At 39.0% G+C, this 12,300-nt stretch overlaps 3 protein-coding genes across 8 annotated transcripts in view; all 3 read left to right on the forward strand.

Annotated features, from left to right (window-relative positions):
• The window catches only part of LOC102214550 (plakophilin-4), an 87,320-nt gene extending 86,134 nt beyond the window's left edge, over positions 1-1,186 (forward strand). For all 5 annotated transcript variants that reach the window (XM_005723400.2, XM_013908366.1, XM_013908368.1 and 2 more), the window contains one exon: positions 426-1,186. In XM_005723400.2, the coding sequence (XP_005723457.1) occupies positions 426-665 (240 nt within the window). In that variant the 3' untranslated portion in view covers positions 666-1,186. The remainder of the gene's footprint in view (positions 1-425) is intronic.
• Positions 1,187-5,714: 4,528 nt separating this feature from the next.
• On the forward strand, positions 5,715-7,748 carry dap1b (death associated protein 1b). 2 transcript variants are annotated; one of them, XM_005723402.2, is made up of 4 exons: positions 5,715-5,967; positions 6,773-6,869; positions 7,025-7,088; positions 7,204-7,748. In XM_005723402.2, exons 1-4 carry the CDS (start codon positions 5,898-5,900, stop codon positions 7,318-7,320), a joined length of 348 nt encoding a protein of 115 aa, XP_005723459.1. In that variant the 5' UTR covers positions 5,715-5,897; the 3' UTR covers positions 7,321-7,748. The 2 variants fall into 2 exon arrangements, with proteins under 2 accessions (XP_005723459.1, XP_005723458.1); XM_005723401.2 differs by having other exon boundaries at positions 5,722-5,967; positions 7,022-7,088.
• A 3,792-nt stretch (positions 7,749-11,540) lies between these two features.
• Positions 11,541-12,300, forward strand: part of tanc1b (tetratricopeptide repeat, ankyrin repeat and coiled-coil containing 1b) — a 125,560-nt gene continuing 124,800 nt past the window's right edge. Inside the window, exon 1 of the mRNA XM_005723640.1 lies at positions 11,541-11,697. The gene's annotated coding sequence lies outside the window, so the exon portion shown is untranslated. The remainder of the gene's footprint in view (positions 11,698-12,300) is intronic.

Below are 12,300 nucleotides of genomic sequence, written 5' to 3' on the forward strand. Positions count from 1 at the left end.
ACTGAAATTAAGCTACACGAGAACTATCATTAAAACTTAGAATGAAATCTGAATAATACTTTGAAATAAGTGCTGCACGGCCAAGGCTGCAAACATCAGTGAAAACTGCCTAATTAAGTAAAGGTTAAAGGATTTTTGAAAACGTGTGGCGCAGAGAAATGACCTCCTGTAAATGTTGCATGTGAAATGATTGGACATTTTAATAATAATTATGCATTACATCTCACAAAGCGTTGGGATGTAATTGGCTAAAGTGGAGCTAATTTAATTTACTTTACATGCTGGCAGGGGAAAGGGGACAGCAAAGGCTTAATTTGCTACCTTTATTTTCTTTTGAGTTTAAGTTTGAATCTTTAACGTAACGACTGTTGTAAAACTCAAGTTTTCCGAACTGACTCTTGATACTTGCCTCTCGTTCCTTGCAGCCTCTGTATTATTCAGATGAGCCGAGCAGGAGAAACTACGATACATACAGAATGTACCTGCAGCACCCACATGGCTACGACGACTCGTATTTGGAGGAGGTCATCACTTACCCTCCCACCTTCAGCTCTCAGCCTCATGGACTGAAATCTACCTGTAACTACGTGGACTATTACGCTACCACACGGACGCCTTCGTTCAGGGCAGAGCAGTACCCCGGCTCTCCAGACTCCTGGGTATAGGTCTGGAGGTGCTACCGTTTCACCATCACTTCGGTTTGTAACTGGGGTGCGTCTTCACCCTGCAGCAGAGGCGAGGAACACACAGGAAATGACAAACTTACTTTTTTTTCATGAACTTGGCTTCATACATGTTTGTTTTGTGGATGTGTGTGTATGGAGGAGAGTTCAACTGAGTGATAACAGATGGAAAGATGGGATGTGAGCCAAAGAAGGAAATCAAGGAATGTCTTTTTTTTTTCTAATTATTTTTTATTTAGATGAGAAAGATGGAATCATGCTGTGAGTCTGTTGAGAGCAGATATTGGGACACTACAGTGAGGAGACATGCGTCCTACTCTGTCTAGATGTTAGGTTAATTTTTCTTTTCGAAACTGTTAGCTGTGATAGCATGGTGAAAGGTGTGAGTCATGTAAACGAAGGTCCGCGGTAAGAGTCGAGACTGGAGGAATATGTATGTGCCGAAGCCAAAATGGATCATGAACTCATATCTGTTTAAAAAATGAATCAAAAAATAAATAAATAAATAAAAAAATAATCAAATGAAAAATGGTTAACTAATGATGTTAGCTTGTACAGAGGGATCAAATTATATCTGTACTTAATGTTGAACCTGTGTAATGCCATGGAGTCTTGTACATTTTTCGTTTTATTGTAAATACAGAAAAAAAACATGTTACCTGGTTTACACTCAACAGCACTGGTTGGAAAAAACAAAAAAACTAAAAGAAACTTGTGCCATGTTAGGTCTCTAAAGATATATAAATATACAAAGAAATATGTGGACAAAGATGGCATCATAACACAACAACGACAATGTAATAAAAGGTCAAGTTTTGTTTTTTAAACTGTGTGAGAGTTTCTTTGCATCTCCAGTTTACTGACATTTTGTCCACGTGTGCAAAGAGAGTGAATGAATAGATCAAACCCTTTCTGCTCTGGTTGTAATATCCTCTATCCTGCCTGGGAAGCATATTTTATGTATTTGCACAGACATGAGTAGTGAGCCTTAAACCACCTGTGTTTTATAAAAGCCGCGTGGCACCCTGGAGCACAGCAACCAACACTGATCGGTAGCGGACTCTGCGCTTACACCTCGACTGACAAACCGTGCTCTTGGGACGGAGAAAAAAAACCTTGTTTTAAAATGTTTTTCAAATATCGATGCTGAATATGAGCGACGTGTGGTGCAAATGTATTTAAGATGAAAGATTCCAGGATGATTTTCTGTCACGCTACAAACTCTGCAAAATGGTGACGAGGGTCAGGGATGATTTGTGACAGAAGGATAGCAGCAGTTATTCACTGTGTCAGGAAATTAAAATATGCTACTGTGGGCCATGTATCAGTGTAAAATATAAGTAAAAACCTGACAATATTAGAGACATGTACTCCTTCCCATCCAATATACGTACACTATTTTTTTTTTAAAAATGGATTGGGATAAACTAATCGTCTCTTGTTAACTTGATGTAAATAAAATTTTCCAAGGCACCGAGCCTCAATATGAGATCAGCAAAAATTGTTTTTGAATTGTGACTCAATAATGGGTCAATAATAATTAAAAAAATATGGAGCTGGAATACTGACAGGGTTCAATTTCCTGTGGATTGGGGCCAGTACTACTTAAAAGATGAAATACAGTTGCTCTTTAGGCCTAAAATGATTTGAATAAACACACTGCTGAAAGTTTGGTAAACTTAGTTTTTTAAAAGAACACCAACACAGCGTGTTATAATCACCAGACTGAACAGCTTTATATACTTGTAGACAAACTAAGATGTTCAAGTTCATCTGTATTCATCTTTTTTTTTATTTGCATACAAAAGCAATTTAAAATCCTTTAGATCTCATAATTAATGTTGTTTCATGCCCAGAAGGTATTTGATGGGTTGGAGTGGGGTTATCTCTCTTTTTCAGATCATCAAAGAATTAGATTTTTACTCATATTCCTCTTCTCCACCAGCCTCCACTTTCAGAAACCAGCTACACTTCCACATGAGACGGGCCTTTTTCTTGCTTAAGTAGTTGCAACTCTATGGACTGTGCTGCTTATAGTAAAGCTGGCATTAAGGGAATACATACGTTTATACCGACCATTAATTGGCTTCGGCCTACAAAAGACACTTGCATCCAGTTTTCCCAGCGTAGTCCCAGGAGCCTTAGTCTGCTAAACTGCTTTGCCAAAATATTGCGAAATGGACTTAATTTACAAAGCAGTGAGATTATCCCAGCCCCTGATTTCATTTAATTCATTACCCCTCAAAGTAAGTGCACGCAAATTAAAGTACCTAATAATCTGGGTCACATATGACTTCATACACCCAATTTTCCCCTCACTGCAGTTTCTTCTGAAACAAAATTCAGAATGTTAGAGCTTACTGAATTTATCAGGAGGAAGAATAAATACAGGTGAAGTCAATGTGCAATCTGCTTTTAAATGCATGTAAGAGCACAGCTACGAGCCAGGACTGTCTCCCATAACTTTAAGGCCTTTTTTTTTAAGCTGCTAATGTTATATGAGCATTATTGACAGGGATTTCATGGCACAGCCCCTAGAGATGGAGAACTAATCTGATCTGCTTAAACTCCCCACCCGATCTCAGCCTATAAACAGGTCCAAATATCATTGTGAAGCATTATTTAAAGATCTGAATACAGTTCATATGAACACTTTTCACTCAGTCTTGATCTATATTGATCTATATCTAATTAAGAAGTCAGCTTTTTATAACAATAAATGCAGATCCAGAGTCTGATGTGCTGCAAAAAAAACCCAACAACCTCATCACACTTTCATATCGATTGATGGAGTAATGCTAAAGCACTATTTTCCCTAAACTCTCTTTTGAATTCCACTCGGAAACTTAATCTCAGGTCTCTCGGGATACTTTATTCCTTTTTAAACTCATGGGAGGAACACTTGAAGAACCAGCTTAAGTTTAGAGAACTAGCTATATAGCATAAACTGCTTAGGAGGCTAAATAGGTTTAGGACTACATGTTGAACCCATAAATGACAAGTCACATCATCAGCCAACAAACGAGGCAGATCTTTACATTAGTCTAAAACAATATTTAAGTTTCATACACTGCAGAAATATCCACAAAACTATTAAGTGCAGTAATGAGAGACCTCCCTCAAGATAGCGCCTACATGCTAGCTGCCAGGCAAATTAAATATGAGTTTAGCTAAATGACTTCCTAAACAAAAGGAAAATTTACCTCCAGTCTTTTTTAATACACTTATACATTATTTAAAGAAAGTTTGCTTTATGCAAGAAAGTGTGCTAAGAAATGTGATGCTATATGACAATTATTTTTTAAGAATGAATGCATTGATACTGCAATTTTGCACTACATAGTACATGCATTTTATTCTTGGTATGTTGTATACTTAACTATTGGAACTGATTTTGTTGGTTTTGTACTTCTCGATATGATCTACTTTATTGTTTTCCTTGTTTCATCTACGGTGAAGGTTCTGATAACTAAAAGGTACAGTAATACTATAACTGCGATGGGGTTCAGCTGGGGTGAGGAAGAATTATGTTTTTCCAGTTGTGCCTGTAAGGGTTTTTTGTTTTTTGTTCATTTCTTAGTATTTAGACTTTATTTTATGCACCAAAAAACCACTTTGAGCACAAACGAGAAAAAAATACTGTCAAGAAAGGAAGAAAAAGCCAGACCCGACCAAAAGCGCAGCCACCGTTCAAATTAAACTAAAACTAAAGAAGATTCAAGTTAAAATACAATAAACTGCAGCTTGCCAACTGCACAAACAGGAAAAGGAAACTAAGCACATCAGCAGCTTTTCCTTCTTCTGGAGCCTTTTGGCACACAGAATAAAGGTAGGAGTTAAGAAACAAAACAACAGCTATAAATATAACTTACATTAACCAACACAGCAGCAACCTTTGTTATATTTAGATGGCAAAAAATAAAACATGCAGCAGAACTGCAAAAAACAGTCTCCTTGTAATTGGTAAGAATGTGTTAGGGCACCCTTTTCTATGCACAAAATATAAGCAAGAAAATATACTAAAACTGAAAAATAATGAAGTCTCGAACTTTTTTTTTCTTTCTCAGAACAAAACAAAGCTGGTCCACCTTAAGGCCCACGCGTTTCAAGCAGCTTGGCACTGTGCTGCACATTACCAACATTTCAGTTAAATTAACACAAGCCAGCTGACAGTTAGCCTGCAGCTTGTGCATACCCGGGAAGGCAACAACACGCATTTTTCAGCATTAATGCCCCCATAGTTCATGCATATGCAAGCTGTGAAGCTTCAAACCTGTATATTCAAGGAAACTGCTGTACAGTCACAGAACTTAGCAAAGTCACAGATTCGAAGAACCTGGAATTAAAGGCACAGATCATTCAGGTTATGAATAGACTGATCTGTATTACCTGTAACCTGTGACGTGTATCACAGCAGACATTACAATGGACAACGGCTCAGCTCAAAACACCGTGCAGGTAACTATTTGCTCTAACATGTGTATTTAATATCCAATCAAGTATACTTTCCAGTGTGTTTCTGTCACTTTTCTGCTTGTTGGGATGACACACCTTACCTCTAGTCAGTCTTACCTTCTCCATTAAACATAAAGAAACATTAGTGTGTCAACAATAAACTTTCAAGTCTCATCTCCCCTCCACAACTGACCTCAGTTAGATACACATGCAAAGATCTGACAGTCCTTTCTGTGCTTCAGCTTTAAACATGGTGGCACTATCGCTGTTTACTTTGGATCCTCATGCTGGATAAAAGAGTCTAATGCGATGAAAAAATATCTGCCTTAAAATGACACAGTGTTATTTTCTTCTTCACTGAAAATATTCGTGCAATCGAAAACTTCCTCTGGGGGTTTGTGTCTGTGGGCTGTCATACCTAGAAATAGTTTAAGTGTGGTTAAAACTCTTTTTGTTGCCAATCTTGAAGTTTTGTGAAAAGATTTTCAAAATAAGATCAAGTAACAGTAACATAAATCAGCTGCAGTTGAATCGTGCTGCAAACCGCAAACGGTTAGTGTACAGTTTCATTTTCTCGGTAAACTATCAGCGGGTAGAGAAAAAGAAAAAAGAAGTTGAAAAAAAGAAAACAAAGAGGCGTTTCGCTGGCCGCAAACTTCCTGTAGCCTCGCGGGACGTCATCTCTGTTGTAGAGAATAAAAACAGCGGAGTGGGCGTCGAGGACAGTTTGGTGCTTTCACTGCGGAAAGTTTTTAAGAAATGGTGCAACAACTCCCCAAATCTGGAGCGAAGGAGGCTGCTCGGCTGAAAGCTGGCCACCCTCCGGCAGGTAAGCCGTGTCTCTCTGATAGCTGCCTGCTCTTTTTTTATTTATCTTTTAAAACTTTATTAAAGCTTGAGAGTTGTTGTTGTTGTTGTTTTTCCATTCCTTGACCCAGTTACACAGTCGTTCAGAGCGAGTCGACCCCGCTGCAGTAACGTAACTTTTGCCGTTAATTCGACACGCAGTATGAAAAAGTGCGACAGCTGGAGCTGACTGGCTGCTGTGGCATTGGAGTACTAAAGTGCAAGAAGCGTCATCGGCATGCTTTTGTTTGAAGGGAGGCCTGTTAGGTGCACCGTGCAGTGCTATTCGTGCAAAGCTGCGGAACAGTAGTTAACTTTGCATTAACAGCTGCAGCTTGAAGCGGTGTCACTCATCTGTTTACGAAGACGATCTGACAAGCAAAATATTGTGATAATTTCGTTTGTACGAACTTTTGCACCATTACTATATATGTTTTGGGTTTGTTTGTTTTTTTTGGACGCCATGGCACATTAATTTTATTTCATATTATGAGGGACAGACTGCAGAAACTATCATGTGTCCAGGTTTTAAGAAAGTACAGAGTGTTTGATAGTTTTTAGGATTATAGGTCACCTCTGCACGATGAAGCGGACAGGGAAGTGACTACTTTTTGAATGAATGCTAGTGTTCATAAGCTTGAACTGCAAGTGCACAAAGTGAGAGAAAAGAGTTGAAAACCTTTGTGGTTTTTACTTTCCACTCCTCTGTCTCAGTTGCATGAAATGCACTGTAAAACACTGCTTTGACACAGATTGTTTTTTGTTTCTTTCCTCTTTTGCATCACTAGTAAAGGCCGGTGGTAAAAGGGTGGCCAAGAAAGGCATGGAAGAAAATGCCACCCATGCAACTCCAGAAAAGGACACCAGGAAGTCTGATAAAATCAGGTATGCTCACACTCTGCAGTAAATGTGCTTGAGCTGAAAACAAATTTAGCTTCAAACATTAGTGTGTAAGAATGCCCAGCAGCATTTCGATCATATAGGTCACTAACTTTGCTTTAAAAGCTGAGTATAACTCTGTTTTAAAACCTGTGCAGCAGATCCCTTGCCACCCCCAACAGGATGCAACAAGTTGGCATACTTCTAACAGGAACCCTCGACAAGGTAAACAAAGCATTAACTCTTAAAAAAGCGAGTTAATTCCTTTCCGAGCCAACTGGGTTAGTTGCAGTGCTTCAAAGTATTGTGGATAATAAACCTCCTTCCTGATGTTTTGCAGCTGAGCCACGACTTCCCAGAAACACCTGTGAGCGTGAGGCACAGTAAGGTGCGCCCCGCGGTGGAGAAGTCGCACTCCCCTCGGATCGTTTTCATCCAGCAGCCGAGGAAGTATTGAACTTTTTCGGGCATGCCCTAGAGGGAACCATGTTAAGTCAGCCGTTAAACACCAATGTGAAGTGTTAGACACGTGAGGAGACTGAGACTGACAGGTTGCCTGTAAAGTGTTGATGGAGTGAAAGCTTTCAAGCTTCGTTTACTTAGAAGGAAGAAGAAAAAAAAAAAAAAAGCTCTTTGGGGCCAAGCTTGTATGTGAATACTATAAACCAGCACTTCATGCATCTTTTCTGGCATAATAATAGAATTCTATATTTGTATTTGTCATCAGATTGGAAAACAAAAGCATTTGGTGGGTATGAGTATGTTTGAAGGGAGGGGTTAAGTTACTGAGTTTTATAAGGGTGCTTTTAAGGGGAATCTTCACTTTGTATTGCATGGCAATTGTATTAGATTTATTAAAAAAAAAAAAAAGCGGACAGCAAGCCATTACTGTGTTATGTCTCTGTTTATTTCTTGGAACAGTTTTCTGTTCATTCACTCTAAAATGGCCACAAGGGGGCAGCAAATGGCCATTTATAACTTTAATAAACCAGACTATCTGGTCATGGATTTCACAAGTCAATCTCTAAGCTGCGTGCATCTATGCAATATATATGCTTATTTATAATTATTTACTTACTTTTTACTTATTTACTTATAATATATGCTTGCTTCTATCCATCTGGCCTCTTTCATATAGTGACTGAACCGTGATATCGTAATGTTCCAGCAAGTCCACCCTCTATGTAGCCAAACTATTTTAATTATCCCAGTATGTGTGTGCAGTGAGTCATAGTTAAACAGTGAGACGGATGAAAGGGGAAAAAGAAAACTCTTCCATAAAAGCTAGTTTGGTCTTGTAGGATTCACGGAGCTGATCTTTGCTTTACAACATTTTGCCCCTGATTCCATTCGGAGCCTGTCCATGATCTATATCTTGACCATTTTTTTTTGGAACCTTCTCCAGGGTTCAGTATCTCCATATGCATTTGGCAATACTACTGCGTAGTGGTGATTTTTTTTCTTTCTTTTAATATGTTGGATAAATTGCAGAAACCACCAAGACTCCACGTGTCTGGAAAGTGAAAGTCAAAAGGGATTGCAGAAGTGTTATTGTTTTTAGTGTCAAGGCTGTGCTACAGGTCACCTCTGTGCAATATGAACCAGACAGGTGCTGTGACTGTTGGGTTTTAATCATTTTCAGGGATGCCTCTTGAATGCAGGCTAGTAAACTCAAACTGCAGGTGCCACATTTCACAAGGTAGATGGGGAGAGAGAGAAAGCTGGAGAAAAACAAACTAATCTGCTTTCCACTTTCTGCTCCTCAGGATGAGCTGCAAGAGACAGATGGTCAAACAGGAGTTTGAAACAGATTGGATAAAATAAAAACTGTAAAGAAATCTCTCTCAGCCAGAGTACTGCATGCTGAGCACACACAAGAATGACAGACATTTGTGTGGATTCATGTCAGAATACCAAAGTGACTTAATTGATGTATTTGTTGCTGGATATTTTCAGTTCCACGCAGGTTTATTTCTATAGTGCAAAATCACAAAAGTCACCTGGTGCTTTGTCCTCTAAGGCAAAATCCTCACAATATTCTGGAGTAAACAGCAATCAAGTGAACTCACTTTGCGACAGTGGAAAGGAAAAAAAAATCATTTTTAACAGGAAGAAACCTCCAGCAGAACCAGGCCCAAGGAGGGGCAGCCATCTGCTGTGACTGGTTGGAGGGCGACGGGACTTAACGCAATCTAGTGGGGGGAAAAGGCAACATTTCAATGACATGCTGCAGTGGTGTTTAAACACGGGGAGTGCAACGAGATGAGTGGAGAAGAAGTCTGAGTCTATTTTTCAGGTCTTATTGGAATCTGCACATTAGAGCAGTTTCCAAGGGAATTGTGAACTCATAACCACTGAAGACTTTCACTCATTCAGTTGCTGAACCAGTTTCACCCGAGAGCATCATCATCAACAACAACAACAAAAGACAAACTCGGAAAATAGGTGTTTTATCTTCCTTTTTTTTACTGGAAGAAATGTGTGTCACTGTCCATGTTCCTTCCCAAAGTACCGTATATCATCATAACTGCAGGATAATAATACACAAAAAGTATTTTTCTTTTTTGCAAAATGCAGAAAATATCACAATGTAAAGATTTTTTATGTAAGACCCCATTTTCCACCAAAACTAAGATTTCTGATCATTCCTTTTTCACAGCAGACTCTTGTCACCTCAGCACAATGTAGAACAATTATCATCATATCGCTTTATATTCTTGCTGTTAACGAATTGGTGTTAAAAAAAAAACAAAAACCTTTGCAAGATTGCGCTGAGATTAATGTTTTTCCCTCAGAACAAGCTGCATAAAACAATGTAACCTCATGAGGTCACCACAGACTAAGGCGCACTACGAACTTCACTTGCCACACCAGACTGAGTCAAACCGTATGGAAAACCTTACTCTGGATCTAATTGCAATAATCCAGTAACCTAATATGACACGTGTGCTGTAGTTCGTGAAATACTTTATATTTATTACTCTATGTAAAACTAGCATTTCGATCAAGCTGTAATATTAAAATGTTAAAGTCAACAGGTTTATGGTCAAACTGTGATTCAGCAGTATGCACAAAGCCAATGAGCAACATCCTGCTTTCAGCAGCCACTAATACAGACCTAAACCAATTAGACTTCATTTACATAAAAGCTCTGACTCACGTTTCAACCTCCCTCCTTCTAATGCACATCGTCGAGGAGGAAATTACACAGCATACTTGCTAAGTTTGCAAACAGTAAGACAACTGGCAATTTAATGTATTTAGCTATCAGCTGACTATGAAAGTTTGGAGATTTTAAATTGCCTACATGTGCCCAGAGTGAATATTGTTGCTGAAAAAGGATGACCAGAAAGCATTAATGCAAAGCAGTGTGTTGGTGCAGCAGCCAGCCCATCTGGTGCCATGTTACTCTTTATGTTCTTGGAAGGATTAATGAGGCCATGCATATATTTTACAGACAGTTTAATGTCCACATGTAAAATCGACAAATGCAAAGTAGCACATAGCTGCAATAAGTTATCAGTGCAGAGTAAAACTCCATTTAGGATCTGAAACAAGTATAGTAATATATATATTAGTATATAAAATTGTCAGAAACTGTTAAAGACTGTATAGACCAAAGCATCCAATTATTGCTTTTCTTCCAATTATACGAAAACGAAAAGACCACCCTGAAGACGTCTAAAGCGTAGCTTGTAAGAATACAATAGCTATACACAATAACAGTGATTCAGCAAAATGTTGTGGACAGCGAGGAAAGTTTCATCTGACTGGACACTTTTGGCTTGATTGCAGCATTTTAGGTTCTGCAACTTTTGGTCCACCTAAATAAATAATGGATTCTTCAATATTCTACAACAGATTTATTCCTGGCAATGTGGAAAGAGCTTGGGCAGATTTTGGAACACAAATACCTTTGTGTGGAAAACTAATCTCAGTTCGAGGTCCATTCACTACTTCCAACTTCATCACACGATTTAATTTCACTTAAACACCTTAAAGTTTCATTTTAGAGTTCTCTTCTTTCTACATATATTCCCAGAAGGCTTCTGGAAGAAAACACAGACAGCTGATGCACTTCCTCTGGATTCATCTCCCATTCAAGTGGCTTCTTCAGTCTCAGACTGACTGCAAGTTTCTCCAACCAATCATTAAACTGAGCTTGGGCCTCAGTGTTAGGCAGTGGTGCTAATTTTGGCATTGTGCAACTGTACTCTTTATAAGGATGGGAAAAACCTGCATCCAGCTGACTTAAGAAGGTGCTTTTAAGACTTTTAAGACAAAGTTGGAGAGGCAGAGCTTAAGATGGCTTGGAAGTGTGCAGAGGAGGGATGGTGGATATAGTAGACAAAGGATATTGAAGATAGAGCTGCTTGGCAGGAGGAAAACCTCAGAGAAGTGTGTATCTGGAGGATATGCAAAAGTTTGGTGTGACAGAAGAGGACCCCATTGATAGGGTGAGATGGAGGCATATGATCCACCGTGGCGACCTCTAAAGGGAGCATCCGGAAGAAGGAAAATGTGAAGTTTTAGAGAATTTCACACTCCTTAAACTAAATGCTTGCAGCTTGTATCTCTAGCATCCTGTCATGTCCATGAGGCATGCACACAGAAATGAGAGCAGAAGAAAAGAAGCGGAGGAGGAGGAAGGAGGGGTAGATCTGGTTTGTTCTCCGCTGCTGATCCTTCCCACAGATGACCTCATGCGAGAGAAGGAGGAGTCCGACGTCCCGTAGCCTACCTTGGTGGAGCAAGTGGGGACTGAACTCGTGTGGAGATACGCTCAGAGTGCTGGTGAAACTTTTAGGACTTTAATATCCATGACATTTATCAGGTAAGATCTAAAGCGTATTCACAGATTGTTTGTGTGGTCGTCGTCGTCGTTGTTGTTAGTTTGTTCACCAGTTGGGAGAAGTAGTGTTAAAGCGTGAGAGTTTTAGTGGCAGTTTGTTGGGAGGAATGTCGGGACATGCCCATTGAGCAGTCTTCAAAACCAACGGGACTGACAGCAGTCATTGGGATTTTTATTTTCAGTGGCACAGACATATTCAGTCTCTTTGTTCGAGTTGGTTTCTCTGCTGCTTTTACTTTACGTTACTGAGATGCTAAATTAGGTCAACTTTAAGGGAAGTTATTCGGTAAGGTAAAAAAAAAAATCGCTTTTTTTAAGCAGGTAAAGTTTCCATTCATTTGGATGTTAAACTCAAAGGAAACAACTTTAAAGCAACTAAAGTAAATTTAATCAAAGTAATTAAAAAGATTTGTTTCATAAATACTGACTAAAGAGGTGGCATTTTAATCGATTACTCGATGGCAATAATTTTTAAAATGGCCTCATCTGCAAAAATCTCTAAAAAATACAGTGACTCCATTGCAAAATTCTGAGCACAGTTTTCAGTAAGTAGCAGTAGTTGTTGTTTATTTCTGTTTTCGTGTG

The sequence above is a fragment of the Pundamilia nyererei genome, unplaced genomic scaffold (genome assembly GCF_000239375.1).
Source record: "Pundamilia nyererei isolate P.nyererei 1_Seehausen unplaced genomic scaffold, PunNye1.0 scaffold00009, whole genome shotgun sequence".
In the NCBI taxonomy this organism is placed as follows: Eukaryota; Metazoa; Chordata; class Actinopteri; order Cichliformes; family Cichlidae; genus Pundamilia; species Pundamilia nyererei.

Bases quoted from the DNA above. Each gene is read 5' to 3' on its own strand.
- dap1b (XM_005723401.2), top strand. From the start codon at position 5,898: ATGGTGCAACAACTCCCCAAATCTGGAGCGAAGGAGGCTGCTCGGCTG. The intron at 5,968-6,772 runs GTAAGCCGTGTC...TTGCATCACTAG, and splicing joins AGCTGGCCACCCTCCGGCAG to TAAAGGCCGGTGGTAAAAGG. The intron at 7,089-7,203 runs GTAAACAAAGCA...GATGTTTTGCAG, and splicing joins TAACAGGAACCCTCGACAAG to CTGAGCCACGACTTCCCAGA.